The sequence below is a fragment of the Notamacropus eugenii genome, chromosome 4 (genome assembly GCF_028372415.1).
Source record: "Notamacropus eugenii isolate mMacEug1 chromosome 4, mMacEug1.pri_v2, whole genome shotgun sequence".
Taxonomy (NCBI): domain Eukaryota; kingdom Metazoa; phylum Chordata; class Mammalia; order Diprotodontia; family Macropodidae; genus Notamacropus; species Notamacropus eugenii.
Window position 1 is genome coordinate 172,030,885 of NC_092875.1, and position 26,811 is coordinate 172,057,695.

Here is a 26,811-nt window from a genome sequence, read left to right on the forward strand (position 1 = left end):
AAAATGCCCAGCTGACCTCAATTAATTCAATATCATCTGGCCAAAGTGAATTACATTTGTGACTATAAAAAGAAATTACAGATGTGACTTTTGAAACATTAATGGTTATCCAACAAGAGAGATATCATGGAACTGGAAGCAGCAAATCTTATCCAAGAAAGTTAGTAAGGTTCATGTAAAATATTGGTGAAATTCTGGGATAGAGCCTGAAAAGGATGCTCTGTAAGCACCTAGAAAACAAAGAGGTGATTACTTGGAACTTCTATGGGTTCACTAAGAAAAAGTCATGTCAAATTGTTCAACAAGGTTACTAAACTAATTCATCAGGAAGATGAATGAATGAAAAAGCATTTATTAAGCAATTATTACATGACAAGGCAAGGATAAGCACTGGAGATACAAACAGAAAAGCAAGACAGTCTTTGCTCTCAAGACTCTCACATCTAATAAGGGGAGACAACACATACAGAAGGTTTCAGTTACAAGTCAGATGGAAACTCTCAGTGGTCCTTAGGGTGCAACAGCAAAGCAGATGGTAATATATCTTTCTTAATGTCATCTCTACTAATACAAACCATATCTATTTCTGATGTTACATTATTTGACAGTGCCAAGGACTCTGGTGACAAGAGCTTTCTTTTCTGGGCATTCAGTAACTGTGGTTGCTGAGGATGCAGGGACCACAGCACCTGCAGACAAAATTGCCAGGTCATATTTCCACAAGAGCTGCTTCCCTGAATGGTGCCTTTGGGGGTAGGGCTAGAAACCAAGGTGGTGGTCTGAAGGCTGCTACTGCTCTCGAGGCTCATCTGCTTACCATTTTTCCTTATTTATTATTATTTTGCTTATTTATTATTTGCTTTTCATTTTGCCAGTCAGTGGTAGTTAAATGACAGTCAGTATTGGCAAGGATACCGGGTCCCTTCTTCACAAGGGTGATTCCCCTCAATGGCTGCAAAGGCCAAGAAGGAGGCAGGGTCAGTCTTTCTGATTTTTGAGGGGCAGGATACTGATATTTCTTGGGCTCAGTAATCTGGGCATTTCCACCATGGTCTGAGAGGAGGTAATGACTGAAGTGGCTTGACCTACCTGGTTGGTACCTCCTGTCTCTCCCTCAGGAGGCCCTGGTACTTCAACTAGGCTGGCGTGACTGCCCCACTGGTGGCAGTTGTTAGATGATTGGTACTGGTGGCTGTAAGGATGGTGGACAACTTCTTCTCAAGGTTGACTCCTCTCAAAGAACACTGCAAGAGGTCTAAAGAACACTGCTATTGCAGGAGTTTTTAGGTTCAGGGTTTTAGGCTACCTCTATCCCTGCCTGAAGGGGAGTAGTGACAACCTTGACCTACTTGGTACACTGCACCTCTTTCTCCCTCAGGGTGGGCTGTCTTGCCAATTAGTTTTGTTCCTCCAGGAGCACTTCACAAAATCAGTTACAATACCCCTTATAGAGAAGACAGAGAAATGAGAATTGCACTCCTGACCCTCCTAACTTCACCACTATTCCCCCCATCAACCTTCTTTCCCCAGAAAGTATCTCCATTCCTGTGACAGCCCCCCTCTCCAACTGATGGGAAGGGACTGTCTTTCCTTTTACTTATATTTTATTCCTAGCATTTCAGAATGCCTGGCACATAGAAAACACTTAATAAATGTTCTTATCTATCTAATTATCTTTTAGTGAACTGCAAGCTAATGAGTTATCAGTATGTTGTGGCTGCTAAAAAAAAAAAAGGTAATTTAATGCTTCTTTTAAAGGTTATGTTATCTTAGACTTCATTAATGGAAGAACAGTGTCTGGAGCCAGGAAGTAAGAGTCCCATTTCACCCTGTCCTGGCAGGCCCATATCTGACAGATAGAATCTAGTGATGAGCACCACATTTTGGAAAGACAGACAAAATGGACCATATCTGGAAAAGAATGGCAAGTCTGGTGAGAGCCTTGAATTCATACCATCCTAAGGACCAGGTCAATGAACTGGGCATGTTTGGCTTGGAAAACATGTGGCAGAAAGGGGATCTGTGGGCAGGAGGGATGATCCAACAGCCATCTTTAAACTCTGAAAGGCTACCATGCAAAAGAGGAATTACACCCTGGAGGAACAAAACTGTGACCTTATTATAGGTAAGTAAACTTCAGATTAACATAAGAATTTCAAATAAAGTTAAAACATTTCTTAATTAACAGTTAATAATGAATGATTAGAGACCTAGCTTAAGGAGGAATGAGCTTCCCTAAGAAGCAGTGGACTAATCACTTAAAGGTTTCCTCACTGGGAGCATTTAAGCAGAGGGCAAATTACCACTTACCAGGAATGGCAGGGTCAGTATTCATGACTTGGATGGGCATGAGGCTTGATTTCTATAAAGTCCTTCCAGTCCTAAGATTCTTTCATTTTTAATGGGCTCTCAATTGGGCAATATTGAACTGCCTCCAAAAGGCAGTCAGATATTTGTCCAGGCCCTGGAAGATAATCAATACTTTCTATTTTGTGGAGAGGGAAGTTCAAGAGAGGGAGGGGGAAGAGGTGAGGAGAGTAAGGAATACCAGCCAACTAGCCAAACATTCTGCATGATGAACCTTTAGGGATTTACCTGGACTCCACTGTGAAGGAAATCTAACCCAGTACCAGACAATATTTTAATGATAACAGAATGGAGTAAGGAAAGAAAGAATAAACATTCATGAAGCACCTAATAAGTGCTAGGTACTATGCTAGGCACTTTTCAAATATGATCTCATTTGATCTAGGAATCAAATCACAACAGTTCTATAAAATGGAGACGAAGGGACAGATAGGAAAGCAGAGAAGGAAAGAGAGAGGGAGAAAAAGAGGGAGCGTGAGAGAGGAAGAGAGAAGGAGGGAGACGGAGAGAGAGAGGGAGAGAGGGAGTGAGGGACAGCAAGAGGGAGGGAGGGGGAGAGAGCATGCTATTTCACGGGATAACTACAAACAGGTCAAGTCAACAAACATTTATTAAGCCCTTACCATGTGCCAGGCACTAAGTTCTGAGAATATAACTATAAGTAAAAAGATAGTTCCTGTCCTCAAGGAGCTTATATCCTCATGGGGAAGCCAACACATAAAAGGAAGTTTCTGAAGGGGGGGGTCAGGAAAGGAGAGAGAAGGAGAAAATATAAGTCAGTAATGGAAAAGTCCAGAACAGTGCAGTCTGATAGGAAATGAAGAGGCGGTTGGCCTTGGTGCCCTCCTTAAATGGAGGTTCTGGAAGGAATCCTCCACCTTCCAAGGGGAGGGAAGGGCCCCAGGCACAGAGGGTACTTCTGAGGCGTGAGTTTGTGAGTTCCAGGGCTAAAGTGACCTTCCAAGATAAAGAGCTTTCTGGGGCAGCCTGTTGAGACCTGCCCAAAGTCACAGGGCTAGTAAGTGTAAGAAGTTAGATTTGGACTCAGGTCTTTCTGCCTAAGTCACCTAGCTGAATCTTCTCCCATTGAGACAGCAAGGCATCAAAGCTAATGATTCTGGCACAATGGCTAACAGTCAAAGCCAGGAAGACCTGAGGTTAAGTCACACCTTGATGTCCACCTGCATAGGTAAAGGGGCATTCCTCAACCAAGAATTCCCTGTTCCAATGAAATCACAGATCTGCTCCCTATCCACAGTCTTCTATGAAAGATACCTAAAGGGTAAGGGGAGGGAGAAGTACTAGCAAGGGGAACTTCTCAGCAATATCTCTGGTCCCTGGGAAAAGAAAAGTAATGCTCCTTTGAGTCTAGACCAGTGCTTCTTAAACTGTGGGGCCAGACCCCATTTGGCAACAGTCAAAGGTTTCTGAACGTGCAATGACCAAAGAGTAATTCAAAACCAAATGCATAATGAATCCGAGGTGTTTCTGGCAGCTCGCCCAGGTTGCATCCTGCAATTTCACTGCAGCCTGGGTTCTGAACACAAAGCACTGGCACTTTGCACTGTGCATGCCCTCAGGCACCAAACTCAGCTGAAACTAACAAGGGGTAGTTTAAGAAGCCCAGGTCTAGACAACATCCAATTGTATTTAGCTAGTCAGATCAGAAAAGAATCAGCCCTTTGATGAACACTAGATAATTACAAAGTACGAACAATTCATAGAGTTTGTTATCAGTAATGAAGTCAGGTCGGGGAGTCAGTAATTTGGAAGGTTTTGAGAGTTCTGCCTTCTGTGGTATTTAAAATGTTTAGTTTCTATTTGGATGTATTTAACTGTAACGCTTTAGCTTGTTAACAATGTTTATGTCAGGTACAGAGTAATAACATTTAATATCATTTTTGGACTTTTAATAAGAGCCAAAGGCTGAATTAATCAATCAGACTGCTTTGTTTTGCTCTAAAAATGCCCTTTTCTGTGTCAGCAATTTCAAAGATCTGTTTATGACAGGATACCTGAAACCAGAGTGGTGGATTCTTCTTTATCTTGTTTCACAGAGACATATGCTACACAGAGGAAACACAGATATCCTGGAATTGTAATTCCAACTGACACTACTTTACTGTCTTGTCTCACTGAATTTACAACTTATACAACTAAGAAAATTCCTTTCTCATGGTAAAGTGTATTTAAGCCTGGCCATTCTTGTATCAGGCAGTCACAAGTTTCCTTCTGGCTCTGTGATCATGTATCTGCTAGCTTTAAGGGAATGAACAATATGAATATAGCCTGTTTGCCTCTTTTAACCATATTTCCAGGTCAACAAGAGTTTAGATTAAGACAAAAACATTATGGGGTATTTGTAACCTAAATTTTTTTAAGTTTCTGGTGAACTCTGCGTTCCTAATTTGGTGTTCCCCTCTTACCTCCGCTATTGATTAAAGGTTCCTGCTGGTTCTCACCTTGGGACTAGTATTAAAATCTTATATTGAGCTCTGTTTTTGTGAAAGATCTTAGCAGGTACATCTTTACAAGTAACTTGGAACCAGAAAGAAAGTTCATTGAAGTAGTGCTACTAAGGATGTGATATTTCTCGGACTTCCCCAAGGAAAGCCGCGAAAGGGACCAGACAACCGTATGGGACGTCTGAGACCAAAGAAAGAATATGCCGATTGAATGGACACTGGAAAGGGTTACCAAATTTCAAGGTGACTTAGTGCTTGTTACTATTGATGTCCATTACTAGACCCCTTTGGTTTTTATTTTCTAAGTCTGCATACTAAGTTCTCTGGTTTATCTTTATGTTGTTTTATCTTCCCCTTTAAATTAGTCCCTGATTTTGAACATTTACTATGGGCTGTATTGTGTTTGGTTAATGGTTCTGATCTCACTTTGTAACTGGGGCTATCCTTAGTAGCATCCATGCTAATGTTTTGCCAAGTGTGCTCTCTGTGATCATCAGTGTACCCAGAGATAACCTCTGACCAATGTCAGGGGGAGGAGAGGAAATGTTAAAGGGTCCCCTGAACTTGTCTTTTTGAGTTGCCATATTTTCCAGAAACACTGGACCCGGAGTCTGCAGGAGGCCCTGAATAATTTGTTTGTACCCTAAACCAGACTTGTGTGTGTCCTTGGGACTCAAGACAGGTGCCGGTCAGTGTGCACTAGACCAGAAAACTGCTTGTGCAACTAGGATCCTTGCAGATAAGCAGGCCACCCTATCTTCATAATCTAGCAGTTTCCAAGTGGAAAGAATTTGGCTTTTGCCATCTTAATTATTCATGATTTCTCCTCCCCTACCACTCCCATTTAGGTGGAGATTTCGGTTTCTCCTCCTATGTTGCAATTTCATAAATGTGAAAGCTTCTGTTTGGATTGGAACTCTGTGCCTGCTTAAGGTTCCACATCCATGTCTATTTCTCTTGGAATAAATCAAAGTGCGATGCAATGTTTCATGGACTTGTGATATTATTTTTGGTTAACAGTTTTCTGTAATGCAGTCAGGTGGTCAGGCTATCTTTTTAAAAGGCTATCCCAAAATGAAAGTGGTCTCATAAAGTAGTTTCATATTATGCTTCATAAAAACTTAGCTGCTGGTTTTCTGAATTACCCAGTGACAAAGAGGGCCAGGGCTCTAAGCCAGAAGAGACAAGGAAGAAAAAAGCCTGTAAAGTAACCAAGATGGCTCAGGGAATGCCAGGTCCCAAGGGCTCCCTCAGATCCTCCTCTAGGAAAACCCCCAGAGACATCAAAGGGAGAGAAAAGGAATGTGATAATTAGGTAAGCATGCTGAAGAAAGGTGCTAGGGACCCAGAATTGATCACCTATTATATGTAAAGTGCTGGTCCCTATCCTCAGAGAGCTAATATTGGTGGGGAGAGAGAGATACAGAGACAGAGAGAAAGACAGAGGCAGACACAGATACACACATGCCCCAACACCAAGTTACACAGTGAAGAATGTGCTGCAACAATAATACAATACAACAAGTCAAGAAAAGTCTCAAGGTAGTATATGATCAATTTAAAATGCTAAGTGAATGAGTGAGGATAAATGTTTCAGTACCAGTAGAAAAAGAGATCTCTGTTAAGGAAATGAAAGGATCCTTCTACGCAGAAAGGTGGGAACTACAGATGTGGAATGTACAATGTCAGTTGGTTTTGCTTTTCTTACAAAAGAGCATACTGGGCCTGGAGTCAGAAAGGTCTACATCTGAATCCTGTCTCAGTCACCAATTAGCTGTGTGATCCTGGACAAGTCTCAGAATCTCTCTCCACCTCAGTTTCCTCTTTTGTACAATGGGGATGACAACAGCACTGACCTCACAGGGTTGTTGTGAAGATCTAATGAGATAACTCACATAAAGTGCTTTGTGAACCTGTTAAAGCACTATAATTATTACGTTTTTAAGAAGGTTCAGTTGAGAAGCATTCAAAGGAAATAACGATGGTGCAAAAAGAGGCAATGATAAATATATTATTATTTTACAAAGGCTGAATTGAAAGGGATTAAAGAGAAATAACTATGGTGTGAAAAAAGATAAACTTATCAATGTTGTTATTACAAAGGTTCAACTGAAAGGAATTAAAGGGAAATAACTATGACACAGAAACAAAGGGCAATGATGAACTTAATCATCACTGCTATTATTATTACCACAAAGTTTCAATTAAAAGAGATTAAAGGAGAATGATTATGACTTAGAAACAAAAAGCAATGATCTACAAAAAATGATTATAGCTGACATGGACATAGCACTTTAACAACATCTCATTCACATCCTTTATCTCCTTTGACCCTCACAGAAACCGTCGGAGGTAGGTGCTGTTATTATACTCACTGTACAGATGAAGAAACCAAGGGTCACCCACCTACTAAGTGTCTATAGCAGAATTCGAACACGTCTGACTCCAATCCAACACTCAACCACAACTACTCGATGTGCACAAAGGTGGGCGAGGACAGCCTCATGGAGTTGGTAAGGATTTGAGTTGAGCTTTCTAGTATTTCTTGGGAGATTTTCAAAGAAAGAAAATGGAAATGAGGAGGAAAGAGCTGAAGCAAAGACCCAGAGATACACAGAGGTAGCCCACTCTGACAAGGGAAGTGAAGTCAAACAGAAAAGGGAGGCTGGGGTCAGAGAGTGACAGGCTTTACACCCTAGACTGCGAAGCTTAAACATAAAGGGCCTTCCACAACCGGATTCCAATTTACTTTGTCAGCTATCTTTCACATTACTGCACTTCAAGAACTCCATGTCCCAGCGCAAAAGGACTAACTGTTCCTCAAACTCCCAAATCCATCCCCATCTGTGTGCATTCACCAAGGCCACCCCAACATACCTGAAATATGCTCCTTCACCTCCCCCTCTCAGAATCCTTATGGTCCTTCAAGGCTTAGCTAAAAGGCCACCTCCTCTAGGAAGACTACCCTGACTGGTGCCTCTTCTCCCCATAATCCTCCCAAAGTTGTTAGTGCTTTCTCCTTTCTCATTACCTTATATTACACCTGTTTGTGTCCATGTCTGTGTGCATTACAGTAGGTATATCCCACCCACCCCAAAGGGTAGCTGCCCATACCTGTATAGTGTTATGTAAATGGTAGTTCTCATGATGTGTACACCTGTCCCCAAAGGGATTAAGTTCTTTGAGAGCAGGTATTCTCTGTTTTCTGTCTTTGTAGTCTCCCACCTCTCAAATAGGCTGGCAACTAGGAGTCAAAATAGATAGAGTGTCGATATAGATAGAGCACTGTACCTGGAGTCAGGACCCGAGTGCAAATCTGGCCTCAGACTTGTCGGGCAAATGACTTAACCCTGTTTACCTCAGTTTCCTCATCTGTAAAATGACCTGGAGAAGAAAATGGCAAACCACTCCAGTATCTTTGCCAAGAAAACCCCATGTGGGGTCATGAAGAATCAGACATGATTGAAAAACAACTGAACAAGAGCCCCTAACTAGGCCCAGTGCCCAAGGTACAGAATAGGTGCTTCAGATATGCTCCTTGAATTGAATAGGCAACAGAGAGCCATTTCTGAGCAGAAGAATGAGATGCTAAAAGCAGGGATTCAGGATAATTAATCTGTTGGGGGTGTTCAGGACTGGGGAGAGGAATGAAAAAGACTGATGTCAAGGCTACTACAAGAGTGTGGACCTGAGGTAGAAAGGGTCTGGATAAAAAAAGTGCCAAGGAAAATAAAATTCCCTACATATATGATTCATCAAGTGAGGCCACACCAGCATCTACACAGGCATCCCCCCACTGCTGTCGCTGCTTTTTCAGAATTTCACAGCTTACTAAGTTAGCAATTCAAAAATAATTATCATCAGTACTATTTTTAATAATGTGCTCTAATAGCAATTAGCATCTGTCAGCTCCCTAAGCTAAATTCCCTATGAAGCCAATTAGTCGGCACTAGGAGTCTACAGGGGTAAAGAGGAGAAAGTAAATATTATGTAGGAAAACACTAATGATTTTTTTTAAGAAAAACCATTCCAAGAACCTGAAAGCACACAAATTAAAACAGTAGCTAAAAATGCCTAACACCAGTGACTGTGCCACCCCTAGTCGGGTTATATCTGGCTTCTTCAGGAGGGAAGAGGGTGTGTGCTAGGCAGGCGTGTGTGAAAAAAAGGCCATTTCACTGGAGTCTGGTACCTGTGGTAACATGTTCTTATCAAGTTTCTTAATCTAGTCCAACCCAGTTACTTACATCACCACTGGCTCCAAAGAACTTCATGAATACATGACCAGGGCACCCTACCATGGAGAGGGACTGCTCTACCAATTCATGACAAGGATACATCTACTGGACATGGATAACAGCATCAAGCCCACAGGGTGATTGTGAGGATTTAATGAGATAACACATAAAGTGCTTTGCTGACCTTAAAGTTTTATATGAATAAATTATTACTATTATTATTACAAAGGTTCAATTGAGAGGCATTAAGGTGAAATAACTATGGTGTGAAAAAAGGTAATGATGAACTTAATTATAATTATCATTATTAATAGAAAAGTGGAACAGCTAGGTAAATTTAATAATAATTGTTGCTGTAATTATTAGAAAAGTGGGGCAGCTACGTGGCAGAGTGGATAGAGTGCTGAGCCTAGAGTCTGGAAGATTCATTTTCCCAAGTACAGATCTGGCCTCACACACTTACTAGCTGTGTGACCCTGGGTAAGTCACTTAACCCTGTTTCCTTCAGTTTCTTCATCTGTAAAATAAGCTGGAGAAGGAAATGGCAAACCACTCCAGTTTCTCTGCCAGGAAAACCCCAAATGGGGCCACAAAGAGTCAGAAACAACTAAAACTACACTGAACAACAACAAATGACAAAAGTTCTGTCGAAAGGGAGTAAAGGGAAATTCCCTAAAGGGACATAACTACGGTGTGGGAAAAAAAGGCAAGGACACATGTATCAGAGGAGTCCTTGTCAAGGATTTAGGAACTGTCAAGAATTCAGGATATTCTATAATCCAGTAACAAAAACTAAAGAGACAGATAACATCCCACCTGCCCCTTCCAATCACAGTGTATTTGGTGCGTGTATATGTATCCAGTGTTCATCTATGTATACACTGTATGCTCCCCCAACTATAAACTGCTCTTTATCTCACTTTGTATCCTCAGAGACTAGAACGAAGAATACAGTAGGCACCTAATAATGATGATGAGTATTCAGGTGAGGCAATGTAAAACAAATCCTCTACCAGCGTCAGAATCAAAACCCAGTTTTCCTCTATGGTGAAAAGAGACATTTAAAAATTAGCAGCAGTAACTAGAGGAGGGGTTCTTAACCAGGGGTCTGTGAACTTCCTCTTTTAAAAAAAAAATAGCTTAATACAGTATTTCTACATTAATTGGTTTCCTTTGTAACCTTAGGCATCTCATTTTATGCATTTAAAAACATTTCCTCCTTCAGTGAAAGCTGCCTCCAAATCCCAGATAAGGATCCTTAAAATGTTCTTTTAAATCAGGGGTACTCACCTTTAAAGTTGCCAATGTAGAGGCCAGGCAGGATCTAAGGGAAAAGAAGCACACAAAAACGTCAATGTTGGGACAAAGGTTGACAAACTTTCATTTGCACTGAGGAAAGGACAGCAGCTTGAAGGGTTTATTCAGAGTCTATTTTGGCTCCACTCTCTTCAGCACCAGCATCCCCTGGGACAGGCCTATTACTTGATGTTCCTTTAATCACAAAGGGATTTAAGGAATCTAAGATCTGACCCACAAGACTCATTAGAAACCAACTCCAAGGGTTTAATGAAAGATCAAGTGTCATCATCAAACACATGAGAGCTAAGGTCAAGGAAACGGTCCCTCCATTTCCCATTTTTTTTCTTTCTCTAGGTGATCCATTAACCCATGTTCCAAGAAAAGACCTTGAACTTGGGAGGTGGCCCTGCTACCACACCTAGCCTTCTCTGTGTGCACATTTGTAAAATGAGTTAATCCCGATGGCAATGAAGAAGAACTCTAGGCATACAGGAGAATGTATCTGTATTGGATATGGCTCTGGACTGGGGCATTAGAAGATGTAGGCTTCTTTTCTAAGTAACTAGTGCAGAACCATAACAAGGTTAACTTCACCTCTCTGGCATCCATTTTCTACTTTATAAAAGGAGGAAGTTGGACTAGATCAAACGGTCTTAACTTTCTGTGTCATAGATCACTCTTTGGCAGTCTGGTGAAGTCTACGTACCCCTACATACTGTTGCCAATATTTATAAAAATGTAAGTTAGAAGATAGGAAATAAAGATGCAAATTTTTCCTCCCATTCAAAGTCATGGATGCCCTGATACCTACGCATGGACTCCAAGTTAAGAAATTCTATACTTGAACACTGCTGGGGTCCCTTCAAACTCGGACATCTTATGAGTCTAAGCACAGGAATTAGATTAGTATGGTATGGTGCCTGTTCTCCGGCCCTTCTCACCAAGGGGATGGGAGACAGGTGTTAACTAGAGTCTCTCAAAATTACCACTACTAACCAAAGTCTCTTGGCTTTTCTTCTCTGCCCATCCTACCACCTTAAATTCTCCAAATCCTTCTTCTTTTCACTCACTCAATTTTCTTGAATCTGTAAATTCAGATGAGCCCTAAACAGATATATATGAGCAGAATGTCACATTAAAAGCCTAGGGCTTTCCTCCACTCTTCCAAACATCTGATGGTAGATACTATCAAGATCCTAAAGGCACTGGTGGCATGCGTTACTTAACACATATGCACACATACACACTCCCTTACTTCACATCTAAGAAGCTTTCTGATTTGCCAGCATACTTCACCAGCATTCTCAAATCCAAATATGTCCAACAGTTTTGGGTGTCTAAAAATATGCCAGCTCCAATGTATGGTATGATGTTTTTTTTAAGTGCATACCGAACATGCCGGCATTAATGACATTTCCCTCTTGACTTCCCAGCAAAACCCTCCTGTCAGCACAAGGGCAGCACATACTTTCACAGATATTACTAGTTCCAAGGGAAAACCTTAAATTATTTTACTCCGATTCAACCAATTGAAACCTCAATCTGTGTGTTGGCTTCTTGCAGCACTTCCTGATGTGATAAAGACGGTCCCTGCCTCAGTATACCATGCAGAGAGCCACTGGTGGGACAACAAAACCACCTCCTCAAGTTTTATCAAACACATGGGAGGATGCCTACCTTTCTAAATTTATTTCACATTATTCCCCATTATGTAACCTAGGTTCAAATCTTAACTGGTATTCACTACCCTAGCCAAGGCTCAACACCCTTGGGCTTCAGTTTCCCCATCTATAAAGAGATAGGTTCGATTAGATCGCATCTGAGGTCCTTCCCAGCAGCAGAGCTTTGATCTTATGATCCTACAGTAGCTATCTGGGGCAGTTTGGAGTACTGGACCTGGAATCAGAAAAAGTGAAATTCAAATCCTGTCTCAGACACTTAGCAATGTGACCCTGCTAAGTCATCTCACCTCTCCACATCAGTTTTTCTCCTCTGGAAAAAAAGAAGAAGTTAGATTCACTCAGTTTTTAAAGTCCCTACCAGTTCCAAATCTCTGATCCTATATCCCCAAAACTTCCATACCTGAAGAATCTTCCCTTCTCATCTCTTCTAATAATCCTTAGCCTCTGTGACAAATGAGGAATGAAAAGTTTCTGGGTAATTAACAATCAATTTATAAATTAGGCTAGCTAATAAGGTGCCCTTGAGAGGTGAAAATCAACCCTGACTGGTGAACATTTAATAAGGAGGTGGGCTAAAAGTCCTCAGCTCTTCCTGCTGAAGACATGGCTTGATCATGAGATTCAGCATAAAGGACAAAGGAATACAGCTCTGCCCAGACCACTCTACTGGATTTTCTTCTTCATGAGCTGGGTCACCCTAAACTCCAATGGAGGGGTGGCAAGGACAGGAGCTTACTCCCTCAGGGCAAGAATTCACCTAGATTAGATTCTATTTATACTCCAAACAGAAGTAAGGTCTCCAAGTTGGGTGGAATCCTGCCCAAGATGGAGGATCATATACATCAACCCAATCTCCTCTATCAACTATGCCCTTCAGAGACTGGCTAACTGACCTACAGGGCTTGGTTCCTGAAAGAGGAAATAAAAAGCCTGGATCCTAATTAAAAATGAGTTATTAATATAATAGAAAATAATCCTCTCACCTCCTTTAGGAGAAGTCAGGTGCCACTTCGTAACTCTTCTGTTCTCACTGGGTCCTTTTCTTCATCCCAGCTCCCAAACCTAAGTCCCCAAGGTCCTGTTCTCAGTCATCATCTCAAGTTCTAGCCCTCGATCCTAGGGTTTCTACCCTCACCTCTACAGATGAACCTCCTGTCTATATGTCTAACTCTTACCTCTTAACTGAACTCCTGTCTCTACTAGATTTACAAAGTCCCAGAAGGCTGGGACTGAGTTGCCCACTAGGAATGACAGTTCGCACATTATAGCTAAAGAATAAATATTTGCTGAATGAATGAACCACCACTACAAGAGGAAAATTTGAGGTACAAGAGATGCCAGACAGATAAGCCGGGAGGGGCTAATGACCAGGAGTTGATGGGACTTTCTCTCCTGCTTTACTCCATGGGCATCCACAAGAGGTCACTAACCAAAGTCACATTAGAACAGAGGGACAGATGCCAAAAGCCAACCTGGGATCCTGGAAACAGAAGTAGCAAGTCTGATTTGAAGAGATAACTGAAAAAGAGCAAAAGGAAAACTGAGTACCTCATATTCAGTGTGAAGACTTTTATTTCTTAATGTAAGCTGTTAGAAGATGAAGCTATGCTGCTAAAACATGTATAAAGCCAACAAGGAGAAATTATCCCACTGTTCAGACTGGGAAATCAAGGCCGACTTTCAAGAGCCGGAGATGGAATCATGATTGCCAAATGATAGCCAGTCCAATAGTCAGGTCGTGGCTGCCTTATTTCTAGATACAACAAGATATCAAGTTGTGTGGCAGGATGGAAAAATTGTTAGCTCTGGAGATAGAACACCTGGGCTCAAATCCAACCTCAGCAACTTGCTACCTATGTGACCTTGGGCAAGTAACTTATTCTTTCTAAGACACAGTTTCCTCATCTGTGGAATGAAGAAACTGTATTAGATGGCCTACAGGGGTGGGGAACCTGTGGCCTCAGAGCCACGTGACGCTCTACGTCCTTGAGTGCGGCCTTTTGACTGAATTCAAACTTCACAGAACAAATCCCCTAAAAGGATTTGTTGTGTTAAATTTGGACTCGGTCAAAGGGCTGCACTCAAGGACCTAGGGGGTCTCATGTGGCTCTGAGACCACAGGTTCCCCACCCCTGGAAGGTCTAAAGCTTATGATCCTATGATCAAACTAAGACAAGAAGGCACTCAGCCATGGATACCTTTCAAAACTTATATTCTCAGGGAAAGTGAGAAAACCAACTCTCTACTACTTAATCAACAGCTGAGTTGAGAGGCATTATGACAGAACACTGGACTTGCAGTCAAAAAGGCCTGGATTCCAATTCCAACTCCAATTTGGAAAATACTGTGTCAACCTGGACAAGTAGATCAGCCTCTCTGGGCCTCAATTTCCTCATCTTTAAAATGAGGGGGTGTGGAATCACTGAGTTCTAAGTTCCCTTCTAGCTATAAACCTATGATCCCATAAAGCCTAAATGACTGCAAAAAATAAAATGAAAATCTCGTTACATGACAATCTCAGATGCTACTTATACATGTAAATGCAACCAGCCTTACCAAGAGAAGATGAAAGGGAAGAAAATCTTTTCACAGAAAGATTGCTGGTACACAATGAATGACCACAAGAGGGATGGAAATCCTGGGCAGTAGCTAGTGAATAGCCCTGAAAGTGAAAAAAGGATAGGACCCCAAATTAATTATGTGTACCTTGAGAACTTTTCTGTGAGTGTTACAGGAATAAACAGCAAGGCCTTGAGAGTAGCTGAGACAAAACCTTAGCCCAAGCTACCTCATAAACAAAGGGAGTAGCTCTGACATAACTTCAGTCCCAAAGGGACAAAGAGTTCTGGTCCGCGTCAAAGAACTGTCAGTGGATAAATAATGAAGGCACTCGCCTTCCAAGGGAATGGCAGTGCTTATTAATGTTTTGAGATCTTCCTAATGATTCTTAGCAACAGATGCCTGAATCCTGAGCAATGCCTCCCATTCTGAGAGTTTGTATAGGCCATAAGAGTACACGGCAGTGAACAGACCTATTCTCATAGGGATGGACAAAGCAGACCAAGTGCTTCAAAAGGAAGAAATACATCTGGCTTATCATAAAAAAATCCCAATCTTTTTGTTCGTATCTGATAGTATCCCAATTCTATCTAAAACACACACATCTACTCCCAATTCTCAATTCAACTTTCGAGGTTCTGGGCTACTAGGTCTAATAACCTATCCAAACAGATACAAGTTACAAAATATCTCAATAAACAAGACTGGGAACCAGAAAGACCGGATTTCCTTCCTTGAAGTCCACAGGGGCTGTATGACTTCCCTGGAGCTCCAAGTCACCATGTATAAAAGCAGGAAGAAGATTTAGCTGTCTCCTCAAAGGATTACATGCTATTTATTTGATGCCACTGGGTCACAGATCCAACAGGTTTATAATAATACAGGGAACAATCTCAAAGCTGTTGCATGCAGAATTTTAATGTTATATTTTTTTCCATATTTTAAAAAAAAGCTTTTATCCATTCATTTTAATTCTTCTATGCAACATGACTAAGGTGAAAAGGTATTTAATAAGAATGTACGTGTAGAACCAATATAAGATTGCGTCTCAGAGAGGGAGCAGGGAGGGAGGGGGAAAGGTGGGAGAGGAGGGGGGAAAAAATCTAAGAGATATATGGAAGTGATTGTAGAAAACTGAAAACAAATTAATTAATTTCAAAAATATTATTATCAAAAAAAAGCTTTTAAAGGGAAGGAGGAATGTGAAAGGAACTTAAAAATCAAAGTTCACAGGTAGAGATTGGGAAAATAAAGGGGAACACCTCACCAGTGAACTAGTCCAATGCACTCAACTGAAGGAACTAAGCCACTGAGAGTTAATTGACATGCATAAAGTCACAATTAGTAGGGGGGAGGGAAAGGGAATAAGCAATTGCAGAGCACGTGTTATGTCTCAGACTCAATGCTAAGCACTTTTTTTTACAAATGTTATCTCATTTGAGCCTCACAACAACCCTGGAAAGTAGGTGTTATTATTCTCCCCATTTTACAATTAAGGAAACTGAGGCAAACAGAGGTTAAGCAACTTGGCCAGGGGCACCTAGTCAGAGGTTGCATTGAACTCACATTTTCCTGACTCCAGTTCCAGGGTTCTAGCCACTGGGCCAAGCTGCCTCTAGTAAGCAACAGTGACAGCATTCAAACCCAGGTCTTCTGAATCCAAAGCCAACACTCTTTCCACTGTACCATGTGGCTTCCCCCCTACTGGGACACCACACCTACATGCAGCCACACAGACACAGCATCATGAAAGTTACAAAGCATGTGCCACCAAGAGGAGGATGTTCCTTTTGCCTCCTATGTCTTCCTGTGATTCATCAATCTCTTCGTTTTTATCCACAACAGGAAAATCTTGAAAATGCTTATAGTACAGTCATAACAATAACGATGATAATAAAGATAAGAATTGCTGGCATTTGATAGCACTTTAAGGTCTGCAAAGCACTTTCTAGAAATACCTCACTTTTTCTTTAAAACAATCTTGGGACAGAGATGCTACTATTATATCCATTTTCTAGCTGAGGAAATGGAGGCAGAGATTAAGTAACTTAGCCAATGTTGCAATTACTAAGTATCCAAGCCCTGCCAAGAATTCTGGTCTTCCTGACTAGTAAGTAGACTGGGCACGACAGCTACCAGAAGAGATGTCTTAGCCTCCTCTATCTCTCCTCTTTCCATGCCAATCCTCTTAAGGATTACAGAACCCCTCCATGTGTCAACAGTCGGACAATATGAAAGTGCAATCACTTCTGGAGGACAAACTGTAGCACAATGCTGCACACAATAGGTGCTTCACAAGTATTTGTTGAATGAATCTTACACAAACAGACAATTTTGAAAAAATAAAATGAACAGAATCAGGAGAAGGGATGCCACAAAAATGTTGTAAAGACAAACAATTCTGAAACAAATGTAAAGAATTATGATCAATGCAACGACCAGCCATGATTGTGGAGGACTGATAATGAAACTGCAACAAAAGGACTGTGAAGTTTTTGTTAATGGACTGAAGGAAGCACCACCCTGCCCTGATGGAGAAAAAGAACATTTGAGGCTGTGCCATTCATCAACTGTGTGACCTTGGGGAAATAAACTCTCTGGGCCTCCTTGACTTCATCTGTAAAATGGGGATTAAAAAATACCTTAACTAGATAGCTCAGAGGATTGGTAAACCCTACACACCTTTAGTTGTAAGTTATTTTTATTACCCAAGTAGCTACCCCACTCATGAACAGAAGGTCAGAAATTGAAGGAGTTGATGGATTATAGATTTAGCATGAAAAGTAATCTTAGAGGTCCATCTGGTTCACTCCTCTCACTTTACAGCTAAGGAAGCTAAGGTCCACATGGGCAAAGTGACCTGCTCAAAGTCACACAGATACTGTCAGAGAAGCCAGGAACAGAATTCAAATCCAGTGCACTTTCAACTTTATGACAGTCTTCTCAGATTTTTCCAAGGCCCCACAAAGTATTGTATTCACCTACTGTACAATATATAAACTTTAATATTTAGCAAGTATATACCTCTGATAAGATCAATCACTAGGCAACAAGGTGGCCCAGTCAATGGAGTGTTGGAGTTAGAAAGACCTGAGTTCAAATCTTGCCTCTTAACATTTATAGCTGTGTGATCCAGGGCAACTCATAAAACACCCCTCTCTCCCTCTCCCTCTTTCTTGCTGTGAGGATCAAATGGAGATAATGTGTGTAGTACTTTGTAAACCTTAAAGTATTATATAAAAATGATAGCTATTATTATTTCCAATAAGTTTCCTGGAAGTTGTCTACTAATTTCTAGTCTGCATTAAGAACAGTAACCTCATAATACACATTCAGACAATGCATTCCCTCCATTTGCTGTCAATACTGTTTCTTGGTAATTTCTTCATATCCCATGTTTAATTATCATTTCTACAGAGTTGAATTCCATATCTGTGTCTCTAGATCAAGTCTCTCTTTTGATCTTACTGCTTACTGGACATTTAAACAGGATGTCCTACTGGCATCTCAGAACTCAACATGTCCTAAACAACTCATTGTGCTTCTCACCAAACCCACTTCTCTTCCAAACTTGCATCTGTTGAGGATATCATCACTGTGGTCAGCGTGTGACCGCTGTCACCAAAGTTCACCACCTCAGAGTCATCTCAATTCTTGATGCACTCTCAAATTTAATCGACTGCCAAATTTTGTTCATTCCATTTTTTCCATCATTCCCTTCTCTCTACTCACACAAGCATCACTCTAATTGAGACTCATTATTGTCTCTCACTACAAAAAGTAGTCTCTCATTACAAAAGCCTATTGGTTTCCCTAGCTCTAGTCTCTCCCCTCTCCAAACCATCCACCACACTGCTACCAAATGGATATATTCAAAGCACAGATCTAACCAACCACATAACTTTTTGTGGCATCCCTTCTCCTGATTCTGTTCATTTTTTCAAATTTTTTCAGTTTTCAAGCCAGGAGATGAGAGATCTGATCGTGTTCCTGGCAATAACTATGCACATGGCCTTGATCAAATCACTATGTCTTTGTTTATAAAAGGTAGGTGACTGTCCTACTTACCTAGTGCTGCTGTTGCAGGGAAAAGTTAGTAATAACAATAACAGACTTGTAAAAAGTTTTAGAAGAAATGGGCAAATTTAAAAAAACATTGCTGTGTGGTACAAAGACTAAAACTATGGACTTGTAGAAAGCCTGAAACCATTTTCATCTGTATGTATTTTAGTATTTAACAGTTCTATCAATTAAAATTTAGAGGCAATAAGGGGCAATTCAAATAAGACACATTTTAAACAGGAACCCAAAGTCCACTAGAACATAATCATTATCAATTCAAAGCCTAATCTATCCCACAAATTGGTGACAGGTACTTTTTTTTTAAAGCAGAGAATCAAAGAACTGAAGGATACAATATAGGTATATCTCCAAATTGATAAAGTATTTCTCTCTCTTATTCAAACTTGTTCACCTGAGAGAAGAAAAAGGATATAAAGCCCCTGCCTGGTGCAGTGGAAAGGATGCTGAACTTGGAATAGTAATACCACCTTCAAAACCCAGCCCTGCTAAACCCTGAGCCTCAGTTTCTCTGTTTTTAAAATGAGAGGGTAGTACTACAGGACTTCTAAGTTCCTTCCTAGCCCTAGATCTATGATCCTCTGAACCAAAACCAGAGTGGTGACATCCAGGACCAAATACAGAAACCTATTCCTTCCCACACTACTCAGTAACATTCTCTGAAGCCAGGTATCAGTTTGGAAGGTTAAAGTATGCAGAAAATTTATGTTATGCATTTTTCTCTCATTCTATCCCTATCTGTGTTTTTCCTCTCCACTAGTTGGTATTTGCACTGGTGGCACTCCTGGGTCAGAGGATGCTGGCCCCAGAGTTAAAAGCAACAGAATCTAAGGAAATAATTCCCGCTTAATCAGACCATTTGAAAAATGGAATAAATGCACTTATCTGGGGAATGTGAGACTAACTGGGAAAGGGTCATTTCCTTTCAAGGGATCTCTGGCTACCAGTTCAATACAATCCTCCCAAGAAGCAACAGCAGAGCCTGGATTGTACCACCTTCCTGAGACGTCAAAAAAGCAGCCAGGCCACAGGACCTGAGAGTAACACCCGCCTAGGGGTGGGGCAAGGGGAAACTGGACAAGCCCAGGGTGGGGCTGGCGAGCAGAGACAAAAGCACGCGGCTGGAAAAAAAAGGGTCCTATTGAGGCAAAAGCTTTAAGGCGTCAGTTTTCAAACCCCAGTCATCAGCCAAGGGATGGGGTGGAGATGGGTGGGAGGTGGGGATAGTGAAGAAGACAACAGGTTTCGCACATAGTGGAGAACTAGGGCACAAACTGTAGACAAAAAGGTGATTCTGAATTCGATTCCTCCCAGATGGGCAGCCGTCTTTAAAAGGGATCCCACCCACCCCCAGACCAATAGGTAGCTGTCCCATGCAACTTCTACAGGCACCTGGGGGAAAAAAGGCAAAACACCACCCCCCCAAAAAAAACTCTAGGGGAGCAGAGGGTAGGGAGGTACCCAAGGAGATAAAGGAAATTACAGCAGAGAAGACGCCCAGATGATCCACGAGACGGGTGGGCGATGTTTAAAGAGCCTCATAGGGGAGGGGAAGGAGAAGAAACCACAAGCTCTCAGCTCTCCCGCTGGGGACAGGTCGGAAGCTCGTCCTAGCCCAGCAAGTGTAAATAGCTTTTAAAAGGGCACCGTGGTTGGTGAGAACAAGTGGTCCTCGGCCACAGAGGCATTCAGCGTGCAGGGCAAACGCCTGGGGGGGCTGCTTGCCGGGAAGCCTTCCCAAGGTGGGGCGGGGGAATTTTCAAGAGCACTGACCTCTACGCACCCCACCCCCCCCATAAAAGAAATTACAGAAGAACCCGTCTCATCCTTAGTCCGTTCCCCACCGCTTGAATCACCCACTCACCCACCTCTCTGCCCCAACCAGATAGTAAATGTATTTTTTTAAAAGACCTACACCCAGGCTTAAAGACGCAAACATTGGTCTGAACGGAGAAGCAAAGCCTGTCTCGTTTTGTTTTGTTTTCCCGACCACTGGCTAAGCACAATTAAAGGAGGAAGATGCAGGGTGGAGGGTGAAGGGATGGGGAGTGAAACCAGGGGGGAAGGGGCTGAGAAGGAAGGAATGGAGCTTCCTCCACCTTTCCCGGTCCTCAACCCTACAGAGGCGAGCTGAGCAGACAAACAAGCAAGCACAGACAAACAGAAACATACATTACCTTGTTCATCCCATTCCCCATGGTGGCTATAAGCGAAATGAACTTTAGCACCCCTGGAAATGTGGCTGCTGGATCCCTAATTACATGTTACAACAGGAGGAGGAGAAGCAGGAAAGGGAGGAGGCACTAGGCAGGAATGAATTACGCGCAAGATAAATAATAACAATTAATAATGGAGAGGGAGATGTTCTAGACTTTTTTCTCTTTTTTTCTTTTTTTGGTTTTCTCCAGGCGCCGGGAGACTGGCCGCCTAGGGACTTCCCTAGCCGGAGACCAGCTGAACTAAAGGGATTCTTTTGCCAGGAAATGGGTTCTAAGCTTGGCCCTTCTCCGCCCCCACGTGTGAGTCAAGCCAAACCTCCCCCTACCCTCTCCGCGGTCCTCGCCGCACCCCGCCCCGGCACGACTCTCGCTCCCTTCCACGGGATTTGTAGTCTCCCCCTTGGAGGCCACGCAGTCTCGGCCCCAAGTTGGAGAACTACAACTCCCAGCGTGCAGCTCGGGCGGGAATGGGAGCCCTGCGAGGGAAGCGGAGGAAAAGCAGCGGTGACATTCACACAGCATGAAGCGCGCAGACGCCGCAGTTGCGCTTGCCCTGAATGTGTTGCTGCTGCTTCTGATTCACTTTCATTCCTGGAAGGATGCATGCAGCTCAGGGTTGGGTGGGTGGCAGAAGCCAGTGCTGTCTCCACTGATCCGCAGACGAGGTGCCCAAAATAAGGTCACAAGATGCTGTGTCTAGTCTGTTTCTAAGTAAAGTGCAAAGCCACATTGGGGGCTTTTTTTTCTTTCTGGAGCGCCTGCTTTGGTTAAATCCCCTTTGGTCACCAACTGGGAGGCCTGTTACCAGAAACTGCTGCTCTGACTTTTAATGAACGCTTCACTGAGCAAGGTGCTAATCAGAACCCCTCTGTCCTGTGGCTAACCTGCTTGGGTTTTCTTGGGATTGTCCCGACTGGGGCATCGGAGATTCCCCTCTGCTGTCCCCCTTTGTGATAAATGAGTTAAGTAAGCGGAGATCCAGTTATCCCCATACTCAATTTATGGCTTTGCGGCATTTCCATTCAAGAAACTTTCATTTTCCCCCCATTTAAAGTAATTTTTTTGAATTATCAAAAATATTTTCCCCTCTCCCACTTAAAAAGTCTATTTGTTTTCAAATATCAAAAATATTTTTCTCTCCCTCGCTTTTCCCCTCTCCCCATTGAAATAAATAAAATCTTAAAACAAATATGCATAGTCAAGCCAAGCAAATTCCTTGAATTGGACCAAAAAAAAAAAAAAAAACAACCATGGCTGATTCTGCACCCAGGGTCTATGACCTCTGTGTCAAGAGGTAGATAGAAAATTTCTTCATCAGTTCTGTTGAATTTCTTGATTAGCATTCTTAAGTCTTTCAAAGCTGTTTGTTTTACTGTGTTGTTATTACATAAATTGTTCTGGTTCTGCTGGCTTCACTCAGTTCGTATAATGACACCCTAGATGACACCCAAAAGGAAGCTGAAGGGGAGGTTGGGAGTGGGGAGGAACTCCTCCTCAAAGATCTCCAGCCCTAAATCTGTGATCCTATGTCTTATTTCACCAAGGAGACTATAGTCGTCTTCAGGACAAGGGCCAAGCCTTACAAACAGTGCTCTGCTGGTAATAGATGTTCAATAAGCATGTGGCTAGCATCTTGAAGAGTAGCTCAGTGGCTCAGTGCCTAGGGCACTGGACCTGGAGTCAGGAGGATCTGCGTTCAAATTTAGCCTCAAACACTTACTACCTGTGCTGACCCTGAGCAAGTCACCTAACCCTGTTTGCTTCAGTTTCCTCTTCTGTAAAATGAACTGGAGAAGGAAATGGCAAACCATTCCAGTATCTTTGCCAAGAAAACCCCAAATAGGGACACAAAGACTTGAACATGACTAATCTACTTTAAAAAAAAGAAAGAAAAGGAATCGTGTATACTTGTAAATGTTTAACAACCAGCTCCATCTAATGGGGGGGAAAGTTGACACAATGAACTCTTAAATTTAATCTTCATTATTAACATCTCCTTTACTTTCTTAAGCCTAAACAATCAACAAAACAATAAATCAAGCCCTGATTTGTAGCATTTGCTGATTTCTGAGATGTAAATGTTCATAGTGAAAATTTAATAGTCACCTCTCAGGAACCAGCATGAGCTGTCTCTTGCACACCCCTGAATGCAGTAAAACACTTTGCTATAAAAAACAGCACATATCAGGGAAATCTAGAAAGACTTTATAAACTGATGCTAAGCAGAGTAAGCAGAACCAGGAAAATTGTTGGCACAATGAATACACACACACAAACCCATAAAAGGAAACAGCACTGAAAGATCTTAGAGCTTTGGTCAATGCAGTCCTGACTTTAGATGACTGATACTAAAAAAACTTCCCTCTTCTTGATAAAGAAATGGCAAACTACAAGTCAAAATGAAGCATATGTTGTCAGATATGGTCAACATCTAGATTATTTTAAATACCTCCCTGATACTTTGGAGACTTCTGTTAGACAGGGGCAGGCAGTTGTAGGGAAGTGACCATGATAGTTAGAAGAGGATCAGTGAATATCAATTTAAATGAAAATGATGCTGTGATGAATTTTTTTCTCCTGGTATTTTTGATTTTCTATTCCTACTTCAGGTCCATGTGAGAACCAGTCTATAGAAGTATATTTCAATCTTATTTATAGGTGGTCTTGCACTTATATAAACTCAACTGTAATGATAATAATTAATGATGATAATGATGGTAGCCAACATTTGTACAGCTCTTACTATATGCCATATACTGGTGTAAGCACTTTACAAATATTATCTCATTTGATCCTCACAACAACCCTAAGAGGTGGGTGATATTACTACCCCCATTTTACAGATGAGGAAGCTGAGGCAAATAGGATCCCTTATATTATTTTTAAAATGAGGGGATTAAGGTCTATTCTAATTTTTGTAATTCAGTGGTAATTAGGATTCCAAAATAAGATATTTTTGAAAATAAGATGGGCTCTTGGAAGAAGGATCAGAATTGGTTTGTTGGTACTGGCCTCAAGCTCTCACTGCCCAAAACTCATTTACAATCCTGTTTCTTTTTCTCTGCTGAATATAGAAAGGAGTTCATACTAACACGGGAGTTCTGAATTTGAATTTTCTTTTTCTTTTTTTCTCTGTACTGCTGTCCAAAAACTCCATGCAATAATCCTTATGATTAGAAATAACATCATTTTTGCATTGCTTCTGGTTTGATAGTCCCATAATGAATATATATATATATATATATACATATATATATATATATATATGCTTTTAAAAATTGGAAACAAAGTACAGGTCTATCATTTATGGAATGGTTGAATAAAATTATGTATATGAATGTATTGCAATAATATTACATTATTAGAAAGAACTAATATAAAGAATTCAGAGAAACACAGAAAAATTGTGCAGAGCAAAGAAAGTAGAACCAGGAGAACAATATACGGAGGAGTTATAATCATTGAAAATAATAGCAAAAGATAACAAAATGCAGATTATATGCAATGACAAATCTTCCTCCTCAAAAAAATTTGACAGTGAAACACACTCTCTTCATCAACTTGGATAGAGACCTGTGATGAATTACAGGTGCTGATTATTTATATACTTTCTGGTGCCTGATTGATTTAACTCATTTTCTTTGTTAGAAGACAGGTTTCTATGGTGTGGGGAGGTATTTGGAAGTGACTGTAGTGTCACATTAAAAAAAAAACATTAAGCATTAAAACATTAAACATTAAAAACATTAAAACATTAAACATTAAAAAAAGTCTCAATATCATATTTTTTAAAGACTGCACCAAAGAGAATCCTGAAAGAGGGAGAGAGAAAGAGAGAGAGAGAGAGGAGGAGGAAGAGGAGGAGGAGGAGGAGGCGGCAGAAGGAAAGGAAGGAAGGAAGGAAGGAAGGAAGGAAGGAAGGAAGGAAGGAAGGAAGGAAGGAAGAGAAAGAGAAAGAAAGAAACAAAAAAGAAAAAGAAAGGGAGAGATGAAAGAAGAGAGGAAGGAAATAAGTCCTTGACACTGTCAAACGGTTTAAAATCAGAAACAGATATGATTTTATCCATGGAAATGCCATTTTAAAATATTTGTCATCATCTGTTTTGAGTGAGACAGTGAGTAGAGTGTCACTCCTGGAGTCAGGAAGACCTAAGACTGATACTTACTAGCTGTATGACCTTGGACAAGTCACTAAAACCTCTGTTTACCTCAGTTTCCTTATCTGTAAAATAGAAATAATAATAGCACCTACCTCCTGGATTATGTTTTGGGGATCAAATGACATAATAATTGTAAAGCACTTAGCACAATGCCAGTCACATAGTAAGTGATATATAAATATTAACTATTTAAGCTATTAGCTTAATCACTTTAACCTCTCTGTGCCTCAGTTTCCTTATCTATAAAAGGAGAGAGTTGGACTAAAGAACAGGTTTCCTTCCTGCTCTAAATCTTTAATACTATGCCTGTGTGCATAGTTATATGTTTTATAATCTACAATTTAGAATATTTTATATAGTTTACACAGGGGCAGCCTGGTGTAATGGATAGAGAACTGCCTCTGACATACACTGGCTATGTGACTCTGGGTAAATCACTTAACCTCTCTCTCAGTGTCCCGAAGGACTCATTAAGTCTGTAAAGTTCAGAACAAGGATTAATCTGAGTAGAAGTTCCTTACTAGCACCCCCTATAACAACAAGATCCTGAGTCTGTTTAAGACGAAATGTCTACAGTTACCTAGCATAGTGCTATTCACATGATTAATGCTCAATAAATATTTTCAGATTGATTTTTTTGTTATTGATTGATTAGAAAAAAAAGTCCATTTAGAAAGTTATTGTAATAGACTAGGTGCAAGGTGATATTTTTGTTGTTCTTCAGTTGTGTCTGACTTTGTGACCCCATTTGGAGTTCTCTTGGCAAAGATTCTGGAGCGGTTTGCCATTTCTTTTTTTTTTTTTTGTCATAAATGTCATTTATTAAACACTGAAGTTTACAAATTAATGTGCACCTAAATTAACAGTACCGATGTAGTTGGAGGGTGTTGCGCCTTCTCCATGCAGCACGACGAGATACTCCAATGATATGGTGGAATTTGTGACCCTTTCCAAGACCCCGGCTTTTCCAGCCAGATGAAGTAAGCCCTCGCATCTCTCTGTGTTTGTGCATTGGCTTGGTGATCCACTGAGTGTCAGGGTTTCGTCTGATAGCTTTATGGAATGGGTCAATAACAATAACCTCAAAGAATTTGTAGGTTGAATCTTCACCCACCCAGTAGGAGTTCAAGACTCTTAGGACCCCACAGTGGCGGCCAGCTCGTTCTTCTGCCGCAGACTGAAAGGTCCTGGCAAACTTCAGCTGATTGACACCATGATGCACAGGTTTACCATAGGTCGCACCCTTGGGAACTCGGCCCTTTTGCCCACCACGGAGAACACGAATTCGGTAGATGACGTAACCTTGCTTGGCCTTGTAGCCCAGCCTGCCGGCCTTGTCCGGTCAAGTGGGCCGCGGCGCCCGGTGCAGCGCAGATAGCTGGCAGTACTGCCAGCAGTGCACGCGCAACATCCGACTGCTTCTTCCTCCAGAGCTCCTGAATGTACTTGTAGGCCCCCATCCTGGCTCACACCTAGCCTGCCTGATGGCTGCCGCTGACCGGAAAGGGGCCATTTCTTTCTGTAGCTCATTTTACGGATGAGGAAACTGAGGCAAACAAGGTTAAGTGATTTGCCCAGAGTCACATAGCTAGTAAGCCGTCTGAGGCCAGATTTGAACTCAGGGGGATGAATTTTCCTGACTCCAGGCCCTGTATTCTATCCACTATGCCACCTAGCTACCCTATAATATTAATAATAGCTAATATCCATTGAGCATTTGCACTTTACATATATTATCTCAT

General features: G+C 41.5%; 1 protein-coding gene and 1 pseudogene across 8 annotated transcripts in view; both read right to left on the minus strand.

The window, feature by feature from the left end:
- The window catches only part of DUSP22 (dual specificity phosphatase 22), a 75,243-nt gene extending 53,805 nt beyond the window's left edge, over positions 1 to 21,438 (minus strand). For 5 of the 8 annotated variants that reach the window (XM_072603669.1, XM_072603671.1, XM_072603666.1 and 2 more), the window contains exons 1-2: positions 20,868 to 21,438; positions 10,361 to 10,394 (exon numbers count right to left, since the gene is read on the minus strand). Coding sequence is in view for 4 of the 8 variants with exons in the window: in XM_072603671.1 (XP_072459772.1) it covers positions 10,361 to 10,394; positions 20,868 to 20,888 (55 nt within the window). In the remaining 4 variants the exon portion in view is untranslated. Of the gene's footprint in view, positions 1 to 10,360; positions 10,395 to 13,034; positions 13,570 to 14,607; positions 14,714 to 20,867 lie in introns of all 8 variants that reach the window. The other 3 variants (XM_072603670.1, XM_072603667.1, XM_072603668.1) reach the window with 2 other exon arrangements.
- A 4,430-nt stretch (positions 21,439 to 25,868) lies between these two features.
- LOC140500775 (large ribosomal subunit protein eL15-like) lies at positions 25,869 to 26,559 on the minus strand (annotated as a pseudogene).
- Between the last annotated feature and the right edge of the window lie 252 nt (positions 26,560 to 26,811).